The sequence below is a fragment of the Alligator sinensis genome, unplaced genomic scaffold (genome assembly GCF_000455745.1).
Source record: "Alligator sinensis unplaced genomic scaffold, ASM45574v1 scaffold1008_1, whole genome shotgun sequence".
In the NCBI taxonomy this organism is placed as follows: Eukaryota; Metazoa; Chordata; order Crocodylia; family Alligatoridae; genus Alligator; species Alligator sinensis.
In genome coordinates, this window is record NW_005842013.1 from 2,065,114 (window position 1) to 2,084,119 (window position 19,006).

Consider the following 19,006-nt stretch of genomic DNA (forward strand, 5'->3'; position numbering starts at 1 on the left):
GCTCTTTGTATTACAGTGCCATCTAAACGTCTGTGGCCCAGGTGTGGGAAGGGAGCCACATTGCGCTGGGAGCTGTAGAAAGGCACAGGAGGTGTGAACAGATGTTCCTGGTCATTTAGCCCCCTTCTTTGCTGACTAATTATCAGCAGACTGAACTTGTTTGTCAATAATTGTCCAACAGTTGCTTTAGAGTGAATTATTTTGCAAGTTTTGCTTGCAAGCAACTCGCTGCTCCTGCGGTGCTTCTTTCAGGAGGTGCTCAGCACTTGATGGCATTAGTTCTGTGTGATCGATTGCTTCAGCTGTGTTTAAGAAGCATGAAGTTAAACCTTGATCACTCAAGGGGCTTCTACAACAGTGTTTCTCGACCCATAGATCACAACCCAAAAATGGGTCGCAAGAAGATATGCAAGGGTCATGAACAAACTTTAAAAATAGATTCTCCTTTAAAGGAGAAAAATATAGGAAACCGTGGCTTTTCCCTTGCAGGCTGGCAGAGTCCCAGCCTGCAAGGGGCTGCTTGGGGTGCTTGGGGCTTCTTGGGGCAGCGGGTTAGGAGTGAAGGGCACTGGATCAGGACTGGCCATCGATGTTTACAACGGGGTTCTGGTACAAAAAAGGTTGAGAACCACTGAGTCAGGCAAGAAGCTGCTGCTTGGGTCAAGGCAGCAAGTACAATATATGTTATAGCCGAGAGAGCTTATTGTTTTGTTACAGTGGTTTGGGGAAGGGACTGTCAGGGGAGGTTGGAGGTCCCAGTGCTACCTGAGGGCATGTGATTGTCTTGAGCCCTGCCAGAGGGCAGGGGATTGATTGCACTTGAGAACAAGGGAAAAGAAGAAGCTTAATGTAGCCCGAGACCAGACAGGGCCAAGGGATCCACGTGGCTGATGAGGATGGAGACAGAGCTAGGTGGACCATGTCCAAAGAGGGGAGGAGACTAGGATCAGGGGCTCACAGCCCAAGAGGTGTGGGATCTACAGAGGGCTAATCAGCCCAGCCCATGATGGGCAGAGAGAGAGGGCCAGCGAGCTTGCAGTGCGAAAGGGGCAGAGACTGAACAAAAGTATAGAGGCCTGAGGAGGACAGATATTGGACTGGGGCTAAGACTGATTGAAATAAATAACTGGTATCATCTGCAAGGCATGGACATGGCTGTAGGGGAGGTTGAAGGCTATAAATAGCCCATAAGGCAGGGGTAGGCAACTATTTGGGCCAGAGGGCCACTTAGGGAGTTTGAGTGAGCTGTTGCAGAGGAAGGGGATGCTGACCCAGCTCACAACCTAACCTTTGTTCCCCACTTCTTCTTGCACACTTCTCCCCTGCCCTGAGTCCCCGGCATATTGGCTGGGCTGGTACCATGCTGTATTCCTGCATGCCACCTCAGGCCACGTGGGCACAGCTGGCACAGCTCATTCCTGACCTGGCCACATGCCAGGGACTTGGGGAGGGGTACAGGGAGCCACAAGTGATCTGGGCCCAGTTGAGCCAGTGCCATGCCGTGTTCCCTCCTTCTCCCTGCTCCTTCTGCCTCACCCCAAGTCCCTGGCACATGGACAGGCCCTGTTGCTGTGCTTTGTTCCCGTGTGCTGCTTTGAGTCATGCAGGAGCAGCTGGAGTGGCTTCTGCCTGACTTGGGTGCATGCTAGGGACTCAGGGTCAGGCAGGAGCTGCACCAGCTGCTCCAGCTGTGTCCACATGGCGCAGCCCAAAGTGGCATGTGGGAACACAGTGCATCCCAGTGCATGTCAGGCCAGGGCTTGGTAGGGGCATGGTCACCGCTACTGTGATGACAAAACCTTGATAATCCACGGTTCCTGGCCCTCTTCCCCCTGCCCCACTCTGCCACCAGGAGGGAGGACCTTACCTGCGCTTTGACTCTTGCCAAAGGCCAGGCTGTCTGGTTTCCAAACAGCTGCAGGGTTGGAGAAGTGCAGAGACAGCTTTGCTGGGCAGAAGCCTGGCCAGGAGCTCAGTGCCCTTTGCCTAGGACTGTACCCTGGGGCCTGCGGGGTGGGACAGGGTGGGCCAGCCAGGGAGGGGAGCAGGTGGCTGGCAGGGGCAAGGAAGAAGGGTGAGAGGTGCCAAAAGCCAGGGCAGCCACAGGCCAGATACAATTGTCCTTCCAAAGGGCAGCCGCGGGCTGGAAGAATCATTTGGTGGGCCAGATCACCATATTTTGCCCACCCCTGCCATAAGGCAACTGGTGCCCTGGTGGCACATATGGGCCAGGAGGGCCCATGTTGTATAAAGACTAGTTTGGGAACTAGTCCAAGAGGGATCTGCTGGCAGGAAGACAGAGCAGGGATCACTGGAGCTCCCTTGGGCAGCCTCCTTTTCCAAAATTAAAGGAGAACATCAGGGTGTGGCAGGCGGGAGAAAAGCTGGGGTAACGTAGAGTCAGAGAAGCAGGACCTGCGTAGCCACCAGGAGGCATCACGGCCACCCCTGGATCACCGATCCTGTTACACCACATCTTCAGATTGATCTGGGAGTTTGCCTTTAAGGTGGTTCTGAGCTTTTTCCCCCCTGCGCTCATGGACCTGAGAGCAGCCACTGGGGAGAAAGCTAGGAGTGGCCTCGCTGGCAAACTTCTGGGCTTTGAGTGTGCCTGCAGGTGTGTGTGTTGTGGGGGGGGGAGGCTCAGGGCCATGTTAGCTGGGACCACTCCCCGCACCACCCAGCAGCCCTTTGAGAGTTCAAGGGTTAATTGAACACATTGGGTTTCTTTTAAGGGCTGGGGAGAAACACTAATATTCTCCTTCCAGCTTTAAAGTAACCCACATTTGGCGTGGTCAGGAGCAGAGTCACGCACCCTAATCTTACCTGTTAGCTGTTACTCCAGAAAGGAGCAGCCTTCTTTCTCTGCTTAGGGTGTTATATTGCCCCACTGTTGCTGTTGCATAAAAACACCTGCTTTATCACTGAGCAATACATCAGCGTGAAGAAGAGGATATTCTTGTTGAGAGGTGCAACATCTGAGCTCATGCCCTGGCTTTGCTGCAGATTCCTTGTTTGCCCTTAGGTGCATCATCTAACCCCTGCCCCTCAGTTTCCTGCTCTGGGAAACGAGTGATGAAACACTTCGGCAAGCAGGGATTGTGATGAATCTCTAATGTGCGTGGCACTGAAATACCATGATGGCAAGAGCCATAAAAACACTTATAGAGACTCAGCTGGCACTTAATGCTGGCTGAAATTCGGCCTCTGAGAAGTTATTTCTTTTCTGCTACACTAAGTTCTAGTTCCAGTATCGTTCCCATGGGGCCTACCTTCTCTTCTCTGGGGTTGCTGGCTTGATTTTTGGCAGTGGGGCTGAGGAAACCTCCCCTTCAGGAGAGTGAAGGAAGTAGACACCACACGATTAGGATTCTGGACATGGAGGGGCATCTCCAGTCATTCAGTTCTGGGTAGTCGTGTGTACATGCGGCCCTTCTCGCTCCTCTATTGTACCATCAAACACCCTCAGTAACACCCGGGCTCTCACTAGCATTTCTTTTCCAGCTACTCAGTTGGTCTAATAAAAGACATCTCATCTCCCCAAAGAACCTTGCCTGCCTGTGCCCTTAGACCAACAGGGCTACAACCAAAAACCCTGCAAGTTTCTCTTTGTTTAATTTCTCTTCGGTTAGAAACAGCAAGCAGATTTCCCCTAAAACAAAGCCTTTTATTCTGGGCTCCTCCAGAAGTACAAACCCGTTGTCCCGTCCTGAGTACCCATGAAGTACGCGAATTAGCCCTTTGCCCCAGAGACAATCAATTTGAGTGAATTGCTATTCTAGTTGAGTGTGCAAATCCTTGTCCCGGTCTGTTTTGATGAAATAAGCCCAGGGGCAATCAACCCCAGATTAAACCAGCCCTCTGATTTTTAGTCCTAATCTCTAATGCTCTCTCCCCTTTGGTATTTAAGGGATGCTACTGTTTTCCCTGTTCTTAAATGTCAGGCCATTTCTGCCTGTTTTACAGGTGAAAGCCCCCTGCTTGCATTCTTACTTTTGACCTCTCCAAAGAGCTTTATCTCCCAGGTATTTATAATCATTTATCAGATCCCTCTGGCCAAGGCCTGGAAAATGCCTTTAATCTTTGAATGGGTAATGCTCTCTAATCCTTTTATCACCTGTTCTTAGGCTCAGGTTGGCAACGCTTTCAAAAGGAGGAATCTGTAAGAACACTGAGTCACCCAGCTGTCTATGTTTATAGTGAAGTAGGCTGTGGGGCCACTTTGCTTGCCTAACTAAAAGCTCAGAGCAGAAAACACCCTGATTTGTAAAGAGTATTTGATATTCACCCATATAACAGTTAATAAGGTGATCTGGGCTTCTTTACTGCAAGCAGTAGACTTTCCATTGACTTCGGTGAGTATTGAACCAGGCTCTAAGGTTGGGGAGAGATGTAATACTTAGGATGTTTTAAATACACTTTATACTACAAGAGTCTAGATGTGCAAGTCACTTTAGACAGGGTTAAGCTTCCTGGAACATTTTAATATCGAACCAAGAAAATCAAGTACTATTTTAAGCTGGCCCTCCTTTAATCGGTGTAGTGTAATGTGTGGACACACGGGTGTTGGTTGTAGCTGTGTTGGTCTACGGACATAGGCAGGCACGGTTCTTTGGGTAAATGTGATATCTTTTATTTAACCAACTAAATAATTGGGGGGAAAAATGTTCTTTGCAAGCTTTTGGGCACAAACACCCTTCTTCAGGTACAGGGAGAGAGCATCCATGGCTAGTGACTGTGTGGTCACTCCTCCAGGCATCCCACACTGCACTGCTCCTTACGCCCCACAAACGCATGCAGGACAATGGAGCTTCTTGGACTGCAACCAGGACTCCACGCCCAAAGATGCATTGCCTACAGAGACCACAGTCTCCACCCCCGGGTGGTGTCCTGGCAGCAATACAATCCCTAAAAGATGAGGCTTCCCCTTGAACCCTGAGCCAAGTGCCAGGTATCCTCTGTCCAGGGGCAGTTGTGAACTGGTTCCCAATCAGTGACGTCCTTGGAATGGCTCAAGGGTTACGTCTGCACCCTTAGTAAAGCAGCGATGCAGTGAATGACCAGAGATGAGCCCTATAGGTCTTTGCTACCCAGGGCCTTACGCTGCAGCTCATCACTAGCTGATATTTCTTTGCTCTGTGCACGCCCTGTCACTGAGCTCAGTGCCTAATTTAGTTAGTCTGTAAGGTACAAATCCACCCTGCCTTTCTGCAGAGTCATTCACTCATTTGTATGCGCGCTGCCGGTGCTTCCTTCCTGATCTAATTTCCACAGCACCAAGTGATGTCAGCACTGACCAAGAGGCAGTCTGGCGGCTGGAGATACGCTGATAAAAACAAATTAATAATGGCCTCCTTCAAATCACATTCGTCGAGTCAGAGACACTGCAGAAGGGGTGGGCAATTATTTTGGCTGGAGGGCCACTTAGGGAGTTTTGATGAGCTTTGTCATTACACTGGCTCAGCACCCCCACCCTCAGCTCACAGCAGCTCCCCTAAACTCCCTAAGCGTCCCCTAGATCTGGGAGTGGATTGCAGCTCTGCCCTGGCCCTGCTCCTGTGCTGTCACCGCCACTCTGCCTCCCAAGCATACCCTGCCCACATGGGTCAAGGATTGGCCTCTGTAGAGACCCTGCCCCCTGCCCGCTCCATCTGGCATCCCTGCAGTGGGTGCAGGGCACATGGGCTGGCATGCCTAGGCAGCGGGGCCAGGGCCAGCGACGGTGCCCACCCTTGGTGTAGGAGGTGGAGAAAACCCCCCTTTGGCCAGAAACAGGTGTGTATTTTCCCACAGAAGCAAACTCAAGCACATGTCTCACTAGCTCTTCTTCCTATCCTTCTGCTTCCTAACCAGCATTTTCATGCTCCTGCTCAGCTTTATTTTTTTTCCTTTAGAGCATATTCACCTATGCTCACCATCTAATCGTGTCGTGCAAAGCAGAATTGGGGGTTTTTTTGTTCAGGATCCAGTCCTGTGACTTTGTGCTGACTTCCCCTGCTCCTTCCCTGGTATTCTTTACACTCACAAGATCTCTTTTAGCTTCTGCTTCCTTTCTATCTGTTGCAAACTAATCAAAAGTTGCCGCTTGGAAAGAGATGAGCTGGTTCACTTTCCTTTTGCAGTAAAACAGTTGTTTCGGACCACAAGCATGTGTCTGAGGGCTGCAAAGTCGGCTTTTTCAAGACAATTGTGCTCAGTACAATTTTATCCGTGAGAAGCTGGTTTTGCATCGGAGCAAATCTGAAGTAATTCCAGTGACTTGACTGGAAGGACTCCAAGCGTACACAGGGATAAATGAGATCAGCTTCTGGCCCATTATAATAAGCTTCTTGGCTTCTCTCCTTTCATTTAGCTGAATGCAATCGAAATGTGTGTGGAGCTCCCAGTCTCAAGTTTCTGACCGAGCAGGCAACAGCAACGCTTTAGGGTGAGGACACAAAACATGCTTACACTGGTATAATGGACATTGGTTATACTGATATAAATTATGCTGGGATTTGGAGTGGACAGACTATCAGGTAATCCCAGAGTGGCAGAGGGTAAGCTGTTCTTATAGTGCTTCACCACTGGGTGGCTGGGAGCCACTGAGGTATCCAGGTTGTAGCTGTATTGGTCTAGACTAGAGGCAAAAGGAATCAGAATGGGTGGCAGAGGTGATATCTTTTATTAGACCAACTAGATTTTTGCAAAAAACAAAACTTTAATTGCAAGCTTCCGGGCACAAACACCCTTCATCAGGCACAAGAGAACAGATTATAAAAGTTTTCCTGGGTAGAAATGAAAGTTCAGATTTCATAGGAGAGTTGAAGGTGTGCTAAAATCTCCTGGTTTGGAACAGCTCATCTATGCAGGTTAGGCTTAGAGAAAAGTTGGAATAGTCTCTTTGCCTCAAAGTTGTTTGGTGGCAAGCAGCATGTAGCCATATTTCCTCCTGGTTGTGGGGTTTCATAGTTCACAGAAGAGTAAAAAGATGGACTGCTCTTCTGGGCAGGCATTTCTTATGTGGCGAAGTGTCTCTGAGCTCTGTGACGATGCAAATGACCTCGAGCAAAGGCTGGTTTCAGGTGCTCCAACTTGATCCTCGTAAAATTGTGAAGATTTCGGGTTTTTTTAATTGGCTAAAATGTGACCTCTGCCATGCACCAGGTATCCGGGTTGTTGCCGTATTGAGCCGACAATAACTTCAGCAAATCTATGCAGGAATTGTGCCAGTTTCTGAGGCTTCAGGGATGGCACAAATTGGTGGTAGCGGTAGGATCCTGAAGGGGGGCTATCCCACAAGTGAGGCAAACAGGGGCCAGGGAGCTGTTCTCAGGAGTGCGGACAGATGACAGAACAAGGAGCAATGAGCTCAAGTTGCAGCAAGGGAAGTTGAGGTTAGAGATTAGGAAAAACTTTCTCACTAGGAGGGTAGTAAAGCACTGGAACAGGTTACCCAGAGAGGTGGTGGTCTCTGCATCCTTGGAGGATTTTAAGGCCTGAAAGCCTGGGTTGGGATGGTCTAGTTGGGGCTGGTCCTGCTTTGAGGTCCCTTCCAATCCTCATCTTCTATGATTCTTTGAAGTGGTTTAATAGAGGCGTGAGGGTTGTCTTCTCTACAGCATGGGGTCTTCTAGAGTTTGGGCTTGTTGATACTTGGCAACTTAAATCATTGTTTGGGAGAAAGAGCTAATCTGGAATAGTTATTTTGGGCCAAACCCCTGGATGAATACTACTTCTACGGATTTGCAAGCATAGATCAGCTCTTGATAAAACTCTAGAGACAGCAATCCCATAACAAAATGACACTCAAGTTATGGTTTAAGTCAAGTCTGCATTGAAGACAGGCCTTCAGAAGGAAGACCATCAGCTATCAACGTGTACGTGAATGTATCTTAACTCTCAGCAGTGTAGCTTGACTTGCACAGCTGACCAATTTGAATGCCTCCTTGTCTCTAATTGCTAATTAGTGTGTTCTGGCTGGAAGGAGAAAGCTGGAATTGTCCTTTTAGCTGCAGCTAGTCCTGAGATGCTAGCAGCCTCCTGCTCCCTCTCACAGCAAATACAAAGAGCTGTCTTTATTTGAGGAAACTGCCTGAATTTCCAGTGTCATTGTCCATGCAAATACAAGAAACCATTTCCCCTTCAGAGCAATTGGATGCCATGTTTAAAGGAATAGTATAAATACTCTTCTATGCATCTCCGCTGAGTCCAACAACAAAACATATTTTTTTTATGTAAGTCCCTCACCTAAATATGAAATGGCCACCAGTTCCTGTAATTGTTGGCGTGTTTGACCTGTTATTAAGCATGTTTGATGTGGAATTTCCTAAATGTGTAGATAATACGCATGATGGGGTCCAGTGGCTGGAAGCATCCTGCGGTAGCTGAGATTTGAACAAGATGACCGCGGAGGTCCCATCTGTCTAACTTCTGTGATACCCAATTAGCAATCAGTCATGTAGAGATGACTTTTACAGGGTATTAGGTTAGTCATAAACTCATAGAGAAGTAGGGCTGGAAGGGACCTCCAGAGCTCATCTATTCGACCCCCTCTGCCCGAGACAGGATCATCCTTGCCCAAATCATCCTATACCAATCCATAATCTAAACTCTTCATAAACTACCATCAACCCTGACACAACACAAGACCTAACCTGACACAGGTAAAGCAAGGGGACAATGGCACCCTACGTCCTGCTTCTGTAAAATGTTGTTCACGTTGTTCAAGTGATCCCCAACGGAGGATACAGAGGAAGGCAAAAACCCCCACCATCCATAAAAAGAGGCAATTATTGTGTCTGTGCAACATAATGGCATGGGCTTAGACCACAAAAGCCAAGTTCAATCCATTAAATTCAGCAGAGCCGGGGAGGTTTTGCTCTTTCAGGTCAGACTGCTAGAGTCATCATTTTCTATTTGTACCTTGCAGTTGGCTACTGTGCTGCTTATTATGGAATTGCATGCACACACAAAAGCAAATTAATGATTTCCAGGCCAGTCGTTTGTCAAGGAAAGACTCTGGTTCCTGGGCAGAGAGAGCAAGGTAAAACTCCTGGATGAACAGAAGTCCCAAGGATCTAGTTGCAAGTGGGTTTATGCCACTAGAGGGCTCAGACCGCTGCTGTGATTCTCTGCTATGGCAACCACAGATCATATACCAGGAGCATCTTACCCTGGGTACCAAAGAGCTTTTTACAACTCTCTTTACAATTGCACAGAGCCGGAGAGATTTGCAGCAGTGGTGATTTTGCATTGCATAACAGGATAATCTGTAGCTGCTTGTAGAAACTTTCTGATCCTATTTGAAGACGTTAAGGCGAGAAGGGAGGCTGAGGTCACCTGGTCTGACCTCCAATGCAACAGTCTCACCCCATCAGCTCTGCACGGAGCCCAATGACTTGTGTTTGACAGAAGCAGCTTTTCCAGGAAGGCCTTCAGGCCTCAGTGGAAAATAGCAAGCAATGGCAAATCCATCACGTCCCTTGGAAACTTGTTGCAATAGTTAAACACGTTCAGTTTGCAAAACTTTATTTTCAATTGAATGAGCCTCACTGTAATGCCCATCCATTGGTTCTTTAGACCTTTGTCAGATGGATTAAAGCACAGGCATTTTCTCCCCAGGAGCAGATTTATGCGCCATAATCAAGTAACCTCACACCCTTCTTATTGATCAGTGGGACGGAGCGAGCTCTGAGAGTCTCTCTGTTTAAGGCCTTTTCTGCAGCTCTCAACTCCATTTTTGAAGCATTTTCTTTTGAAGCATCCCTTTCTAAAATGCAGACGGCAGAGCTGGGCTCAGTGTTCAAGGTAACAGCCTCGCCAGTGCCTTATACGGAGGTAAAATCACCCCCTACTCCTATTCACTGCCCCCTTATTTATACCCCAAGAATAGCATTAGCCTTTTTTTAGCCACAGTGTTGCCCTGGGAGCTCACGCTGATTTGCTCACTCGCTCCAACCTGTAAATCCTGTGCAGAATCACTGCTTTTTCATTCTGCAGGTATTTTTTGATCTTCAGCACGCATGTCATGTTCAACCAATACGTTGTGCAGAGCTCCCCCTCATCAGAGGTGGGCATTTGTGGTATGTCTTAGCCCCAAATCACCATTTTTAAAGTGCATTAAGGGCACTCACGTGTAGACATGTGCACCTTAAATTTAGGCTAAAGCTCATTAAAGCATTGCATGTAGATACATCCACTGTGTTTTACAAAGATGCACACCTTGATTGTCCCCATTTTAAAGATGAGTGAACTGAGGCATAGAGGCAAGATCCCCTAACTCTGAGGGTGGAAATATGGTATCCTCAGTCATGCACAACAAATTAACACCGATGTCTTGGCTAGAAGAGGGTGTTTTCTTTTCAGTTCTCTGCTTCAACCATTGGGAATTCTGCCTTCTACACATGTCGTACAAACCCAGCTCTGTCCATGAGAGGCACTTTCATGGCTCCCAGTGTAGTATCTAAGCACCTCTTCATAAAAGAAGAATACTTTATTGTTGGTTTCAGCAGAGATGCATAAAAGAGCATTTATAATATCATTTTAAATGTGGCATTGAGTTGCTCTGAAGGGGAAATGGTTTGCTGTATTTGCATGGACAATGCCACTGGAAATTCAGGCATTTTTCTCTTTGTGTTTGCTGCTGAGAGGGATGATGTGGAACAGTGGCAGGAGACTGCTAGCATCTCAGGACTAGCTGCATCTAAAATGATTATTGCAGCTTTCTCCTTCCAGCCAGAACACACTAATTAGTAATTAGAGACAAGGAGGCATTCAAATTGGTCAGCTGTGCAAGTCAAGTACACACTGCTTTGAGACAAGATACATTCACGTACACATTGATAACTGATGGTCTTCCTTCTGAAGGCCTGTCTTCAATGCAGACTTGACTTAAACCATAACTTGAGTGTCATTTTGTTATGGGATTGCTGTTTCTAGAGTTTCATCAAGACCTGATCTATGCTTGCAAATCCGTAGAAGTAGTATTCATCCAGGGATTTGGCCCAAAATAACTATTCCAGAATTGCTCTTTCTCCCAAACAATGATTTAAGTTTCCAAGTATTAACAAGGCCAAACTTTAGGAGATCCATGCTGTAGGGAAGACAACCCCCAAGCCGCTATTAAACCAGTTTATAGAACTGAAGATGATGGTTGGAAGGGACCTCAAAGCAAAACCAGCCCCAACTAGACCATCCCAGCCCTGGCTTTGTCTAGCCAGGCCTTAAAAACCTCCAAGGATGGGGAGTCTACCACCTCCCTAGGTAACCTGTTCCAGTGCTTTACTACCCTCAACATGAGAAAGTTTTTCCTAATATCTAACCTAAATGTGTAATCTTTTCATGGATTATGACAATGCCCTGGTGAAATGGAGAAGTGCTATTATAGCCCCATTTTATACCTGGAGACCTCGAGCATAAAAGGTCTGTCTATATGGCTTCTGGCGTGGTTCTCTAGGAAGGAGAACTGCAGGTGTGCCCTTCCCACCTGCTTCTGCTATACTGTCATACATCCACCTAGAAATGGGGTGTCCCCTTCATCTGCTCCCAAGCACATCAGAGGGCACGTCTACACATTGCCATACGGCAACATTGCTACAGCACCACGCTTTCGTACTTCCTTTTGGAAGTAATTTAACTTTGGTAGTAATTATTGGGAAGTAATTAAATTTGGAAGTAATCACTTCCTTTTGGAAGCAGTCATCATTTTTGGATGTACTAAAACACGGCTCCCTTGTCTCAGAATTGGGAGACCAGGGTTCAGGTCCCTGCTCTGTGAATCATTAGTTCACCCTTCCTCTCTGCACCCCTGAAGTCCACAGCAAACCACTTGTTGGCTTGACTGGGGTTCAGGCAGGGTCAGATCCTAAGTCTACATGAGACAGAGTCAAGTGAATGAATGAGGTCAGGATTTCACCCAGATGGCTTATATGCTTGTTTCTGTTGTTGGTATTTTCCCATGACAGGTTGCAGATGATAAAAGCTGTTCTTGTATTCTGCTCCTCCCACTGCTGTTTAAACACACAAGGCATTTGTATTTGTTTAACTGCCATCTTCTCTGAGAGGGGGGCTAATGCCAGCAAATCCATTCCTCTGATTAGCACTAATGCACCTCGCTTGCCAAAAGAGATGAATGATTTTTCTGCAGCTTGATGCTGAGGGTGAATCAGCAGCCATGTTTTGGGAGAAGCAGGCTGCCTTTACCAAAGGCATTATGATATTGTCTCATGACGAAGCTTATTGCAGCTTCCGGGTCTCACAGGTGTCTGCAAAGGAGTGAATTGATACCATCCTGGTCAGGCAAAGACTGCGCAGTATAGGGTCTGGCCACCTCTCGCATCCTAAAAGGAGGCTGCTGCCAAATGATGAAGCACGGGTTCCCCTCCCCACCCCGCTTTTAAATCAATTTAAGAATGACAGGGGAATAATGGCCACAAAAAGAATATAAGCCCCAATGGATACTTTCAATTTTCTATCACTATTGTGGCCAAATTACTTTTTTTTAATGAAATAAAAGTTAGAGCGAGGCCTGTTCTGCTAAGTACTGGACATATGGAGATCGTTCTGAATAGATACATGCTTTGCTTAAGGCAGTGGCTCTTAACTAGGGTCCCACGGCATCCTGGAGTACCACGAAACTCTTCTAAGTGTGCCATGGGGTACCACATGGTATTAGCGCCTTTGGGTGTGCAAACACCAACACATGATTCACAAGATCAACCCAGAGATTTCAAATAGGGATCCAGAATAGCAAACCCATTCTGGTCCATCATGGGCTTTTTTTTTGAGTTCTTTGCAGCAGGAAAACTGCTGTGGTATTTTTCCATCGTCGAGGAATGAGTGAAAGCTAAGAGCTGGCATGGTCTGAGGAGCAGCTTGAGTCTAAGAAGGAGTGACTTGAGGCTGAAAAGGCTGAGAACCACTGGCCTAAAGTTGGTGGTCATTGTGAAAATAGGGCTAGAAAATGGGCCTGATCCACTGCCCTACATTCTTCCTTAATTATGCTAATGCCAGGTCATTCCAATTAGAGTTTTTAATGCACCAAATAGAGCAATCCAAGAATAACTGAGAAGGCTTTTCAGGAGGAAACCTCTAAACGTATGAGCATGTGCAGAAGGATAAAGGGCTTTGACTATATCAGGTCTCCAATCAGGATGGGTTTTCAGTTTAATGCATCACTGTGGCAGGGCTCAAATAAATTGAGTTCTGTGTCTATTAGTGTTTAGAAATGAAGGCACCTGAGAAACTCAAAGGCTGGTGAGTCCATTTCCCAGAGACCCTTGTGACTGAACTGCCTGCTTTCAGATATTAAGTCGCTTTTTCTTATTTAAGAGTAGATGGTGGTGCTTTTCTCTCTCTCACTTTTCCTCTGCTTCCATTTGATGTAGTCTGATCTGCTCCTGGGAAGATCTAGGATTTTAAAAAGGGAGGTGCAGGCAATGCAGGGCATCATTACACATAACATAACATATATTTTTCTCTAGTTAAAGAGAAACTAGAAGTTTTACTAATAAGCAAAGGGGCTAGCACTATATTATTCACTTTAAGATCAAAGCAAAAACAAATATAACTTTATTGGAGTGCGCCATAATTTGCTAGGTAATATATTAAGTTGCAAAATACAAAAAGCTAGGCAACAAATGGTCAAAAAAGTCAAGAGAGATTGTTTCATTAGTCCTGCAGTCCTTATCATTAATTGTATATCCCTTACTCAAATTCATAAAACAAAACCTAGTCATCTTGAGCATCTTGACAGTGCTTGACAGTACTTTGCTGTCAGTCATTTCTACACCCGAGTTAATATGATCACGCCTGAGTTACAGCTCTTAGTTAGAACTAAAAACAATCTGCAGGGCTGTGAAATAGAAGATAGGCATCCCCAAGAACGGCTAACAGGCAGTAACATTGCAGACAAAAGGATAGTTTGAATAGTGGCACATCAAGACGATGAAAAAGGAGAGAGGGTCATTGACACATATGGGATGAAGGGACATTATCAGGAATCAGATAGTTGATAATGAGCCATGAGGTCCATTGACTCCCTCTGTGCTGCCTGAATATAAATGCCGCTGCTCCCCATCCCAGTTAGTTGGTTTCAAAGTTTTGATAGAGGAGGAGTCAAAGGGGACTACCACTGCAGCACTGCAACCCCCACCCCCTCCCATTCATCCCTAGATCTGCTGTATCTCACATATACTATCACTCCCTTGTGAGACACAACACATTCCCGTATAGTTACAGAAGTAACCGGGAACCTTGGGTTCTGGAAGTGCCGCTAACCCCCATAGAAAAGGTCCAGGTTTTTCAGGCGTTCGGAGATATTGCCAGGCAGAATGATTTTGCAGTGGTTGTGGCTATTTGCATTGCCCCTCTATATATTCTTTGGAAATTAGATTGGGGGGAGGGGGGGGAAGTATTTACAGTTGGATCTCAACAATAAATTGCAAACCTTTGACTAGACTCAGGACCGAACAGATGCCCGCAGCTGTTTCGGCTGGACGTAGACTCTCCATTCCCAGGGCTAAAAGATATTGCCCAGCCTGTCTAGGAGTTTTGGAAGATACTATTCATTATGCTTTAGGATATCCTTTATACAACGACCTAAGGAGAAAGTATTTATCACCATTCTTGCAGAAATTGCCGTATTTCTCAAATAAAGAGAAATGAATATGGCTTCTCCAGCAAACAGATTCATGTTTAGTAAACCGTCTTGCAACTTTTGCTTATAAGGCTGAAGGGATCAGAGCTAAACATCCTTCACTGTTGATGTGACTTGAGAAACTTTATCACTACATTTTTTTTTATTGTGTCAATTGTGGATCTATGCATAACATTTTTATAGGTTTGTGATCTGACTTATTACCATCTTTGTATTTGATTATGTTAATGTTAGGCGTAGGAACAATCCTTTTAAAATTGTTGGCCCTATTTTCATGTTATATTTGTACTTTTGTTATTTGTGCTTAAATTTACATTATGGTTCTATGTCTGTTATGTTGTTTTTGGGAGCATGGCTTTTAGCCAGCATCCTTAATAATAAATTGAATTGACAGTGCCACCAAGCTTCTGTGCAACCTCACAAGTGTCAGCTTGCCCATGTTTTAAAATAGACGTAATACTTACCATCACCTTCAGAGCATACTGAGAGCCACATACAAACTGCTGCCCTCTGCACACCATTGCTGTTCCCCCCTCTTTTCTCCTATGAATCCATTGCTCTTCCTGCATCTCTTGATGTTGCAAGGTCTATTGTCCTTCTGTTGTGTTTTGGTCTAACTTGGCATTAAAAGGCATGGGCTCTTAGGGCATCTTTTTGGACCACCTATTAGTAAAATTTAGAGATCGAAATATCTATGTATGATCTTATTCCACCCTGTTCAAGACCCTGAAAACTGGGTGCGCCTACACATGCATTTGATCTGGCAGCAGTTTATTCCCGAGTAAACGACTTGAGAGTAAAAGCTCCTGGTCAGCATCTATAGGTGCGTTACTGTGCAGTTACTCCTTGTGAATAAATTTGCTACTTGTATTTGCAGGTAGCAAATTTATGCCTGAGTAGAGCAGTTTACTGCACAGTAAGCTTGTGCACATGTAGATGTGTATGCTTATTGTGCAGTAAACTGCTCTACTGCGCAGTGAAGTGTCTCCCGTCGACACGCCCAGTGTTAATGCATCTACTTTTAAAACAGACCTTCATTTTAGCCTTAAGACTAAGTCATGTAAAGCAGCAAGGATGGGGAGGACTCTCCAACTTTTTGTGTTGATGGTAATTCAGGAGCTCAGATAGGGTGGAATAGGAACACACTTAGAAATGTAGATGTTGAAGTGCCATGCATGAAGAAACATTGGACTCGATGATCCTTTGAGGTCCCTTCTGACCCTAGTATCTATGAATCTGATCCCTTGTTGTATAATCCCTACTTCAAGCTGAAAATTCAACTCTGCTTTATGCATCATTATAATTGGCACTGCCACCATTTCGTCATAAAGCATAATGCGACATGTCTCTGGCTATTGTTTTTAAAAGCCTTAAATTAGGAACCACAAACCTCCCACCAGTGTGGTAGAGGTCGGTGGCATGTGTTGTACTGAAATGCGTCCTATTTCATTAATAGCGATCGCCATTTTTAAACTGTGCTGCCTATTAAAGCTGAAGCAATGTGGTCACCGATGATAAGGAGATGTCAACACAAATACATCCTTTTTAATCACTAATGGAGGTTTCTTCAGAAGTACATATGTAATCCATTCGCCTTGTGCTTTGAAGTGCTCGAGTTCCATCTGTGAAATGGGCTTAATATGGCAATACTTAGGTAAATTGTTGTTGAGGATGAAATTGTTAGTGCCTGTTAAATAATTGGAGAGGCTGGGACTGGAAATCAGTAGAGGAAGACAAAATATTGTTAGTATTACTCCAGCCATGACAACATCTCCACAAATTTCAGCCTCATTCAGTGAAAATCATTTTCTGAGTACGTTCTGCTCTTTCATCACAAGAAATTCTGGTGCAGCAAGTGCTTTTTCATAGATTTCATAAATTTTTTAGGGTCAGAAGGGACCTCAGTAAATCCAGGAAGAGATTCAGGGCCTTTTCTTCCCAGTGTATATTGTATTGGAAATATTTACCGGGTTGAAATTTAAAAAAAGGATGCAAGGACAGTATGCAAGGCTTGGACAGTATGCAAGGACAGGATGCAAGGCTTGCTCCTGGAAAGATTTACCCCTTGCGTGTAAGTTTATTTGTGTCCAGATCGCTGCCTAAATACAACCATGCTCAAAACTGTGACACAACAGGCTTTGATCCTGTAGGAGTAGCACAAAGGGAGAGCTGAATGGTATCGTGGGTGAGGGAGCACAGGGTGAGAAGGGGAGAGAGGATGGGAGAGGGAGAGAGATGCAGCAGAGAAGTGGCATCCAAAGGGGAAAAAGAAACTAAGCCATCAATGGAAGGAGCAGTGAATCATGGAGCGAAGAGGGGGCTGCAACTTTTTCCGCCTCCGGCCCCCTGTTACAAAGCAGCTGAGTTGCGTGGTGGGGTTTTAGTACTGATTTTTTTTTCTCACTCTAGTCTAGCCAGTGTTTACTTTAAGGTGGCGCTGCGATCTGGGTCGTTCTGCCGTGGTTTATTGTTTTCTGTAAAGGGATGGGGAAATCCAGGCCTGGGAACAGCAAAGGGCACGGCCCTGCAGCATAGCCGTGGCTTTAGCAATTGTAGCTTTCCTTAAAATCCGAAACCAGCAATCCTGCTGTTCTCCTCCTTTAGCCGGCTCGCTGGGTATGTCACGGTGGATTAAGGGGGATTAATTCACTATTTGCAGCTCGGCCTTTCCGGAGGGAGGTGGGGATCTGTCCAAAGCACTACAGTTCTGAAAATGAGTGGCAAGGACAATATTATAATGCTCCCTGGTGCTGTCCAGCATTTTGCAAAACGCCTTGGAGATCTTTAAATGGTGGCAAAAAAATGCTGTGCGTGTCTGTGTGCAAGCGGTAGCTAAGACCGTCTCTGCGTGTCTTGGCTTAAAAAGGCTCTGTGCATGTGTGTGTGTGTGTGTGTGTGTGCACACACGCATATTTCTGTTAACTGAGAAACTCTCGTGTGTGCACCTGCGTGTGGCCAAGCAAGACTGTGTTTGTATGCATGTGTTAAGATACACTTTGTGCATATCTGCACTAAAAAATACATGGTGTGCGCATGCGTGTGCATGAGAGAGCTCAGAGAAATTCCACATTTGCGTGCTCACGTGTGTTTGTGCGTGTGTGCACATGTTGACTAAAGAGACACTGTCTCGTCTAAGAAAGAGTCGGGGGAGCGTGCTGCAGTGAAGCCAGACTCTGTGTGCATGTGTCTGCTGGGTGTGCGGGGGTGTGAAAGAGCGAGGGAGACTCCATATACCTACGTGTGTTGTTTTGGTGTGGGAAGGGGAGGGGAAAGGTTGCCTTGACTCTGATCCCAGAGCGGGGAGGAGTTCAGTGGCCAAAGCTACGCGGACAACAAGAAGACAGCTGGCGAGGAGGAGCTGGCTGGTGGGCCGCCTTGCAGTGTGATTTAGAAATTCAAAGGAAGACCGTGTGTGTTTGTGTCCTGGCCGTGAAAGACTCACGCTTTACACCCAGGCGGCGGCAGGAGGGGGGGGGTGAGAGAAGGAGGGAGTGAGTGTGAGTCTGTGAAAGAATAGGTATGTGTGTGTGTGTGGTGGCTAAGATGGTGTGAGTGTGTGAGAGAGAGAGAGAGTGTGTGTGTGTGTGTGTGTGATGGCTAAGACACTGTATGTGTTTGTGTGTGTGTGTGTGAGTGCGTGTGTGTGTATATGTGGTGGCTGAGCCTGTGTGTGTTTGTGTGTGTATGAGAGCATGTAGTGGCTAAAACTGTGAGAGAGTGAGTGTGTGTGTGGTGGCTGAGACTGTGTTTGTGTGTGTGAATGTGCAATGGCTGAGACTGTGAGAGTGAGTGCGTGTGGTGGCTGAGACTGTTTGTGTGAGAGTGTGTAATAGCTAAGAGTGTGTGTGTGTGTGTGACAGAGAGAGAGAGAGCATGTAGTGGCTAAGACTGTGTGTGTGTGGGGAGAGTGTGTGTGTGTGTGATGGCTCAGACTGTGTGTGTGTGTGAGAGCATGTGGTGGCTAAGACTGTGTGAGAGAGAAAGCATGTGTGTGTTTGTGTGTGTATGGGAACGTGCAATGGCCGAGACGGTGTGTGTGTGCGTGTGAATGTGTGATGGCTGAGACTGTGCGCGAGAGAGCGAGTGTGTGCGGTGGCTGACACTGTGTGTTTGTGTGAGAGTGTGTAATAGCTAAGACTCTGTGTGCGCGTGTGTTTTTGTGTGTGGCAGCTGAGAGAGAGTGTGTGCGGGGTGGCTGAGACTGTGTGTGTGTGTGCGATGGCTGAGCCCGTGCGTGCTTTTGTGTGTGGTCGCTGAGAGGGAGAGTGTGCAATGACTGAGACTGTGCGCGCGTGAGCACGTGGGGGCTGAGCCCGCGTGCGTGTGCCCGCGCGTGCGGGGCGGGGCGGGGCGGGGCGGGCTCCTCCC

General features: G+C 46.6%; 1 protein-coding gene across 1 annotated transcript in view; it reads left to right on the top strand.

The window, feature by feature from the left end:
* Nucleotides 1-6,356: 6,356 nt before the first annotated feature.
* MAP6 (microtubule associated protein 6) overlaps nt 6,357-19,006 on the top strand; it is an 81,329-nt gene continuing 68,679 nt past the window's right edge. The window contains exon 1 of the mRNA XM_006021976.2: nt 6,357-6,427. Within this exon, the coding sequence (XP_006022038.2) occupies nt 6,357-6,427 (71 nt within the window). The remainder of the gene's footprint in view (nt 6,428-19,006) is intronic.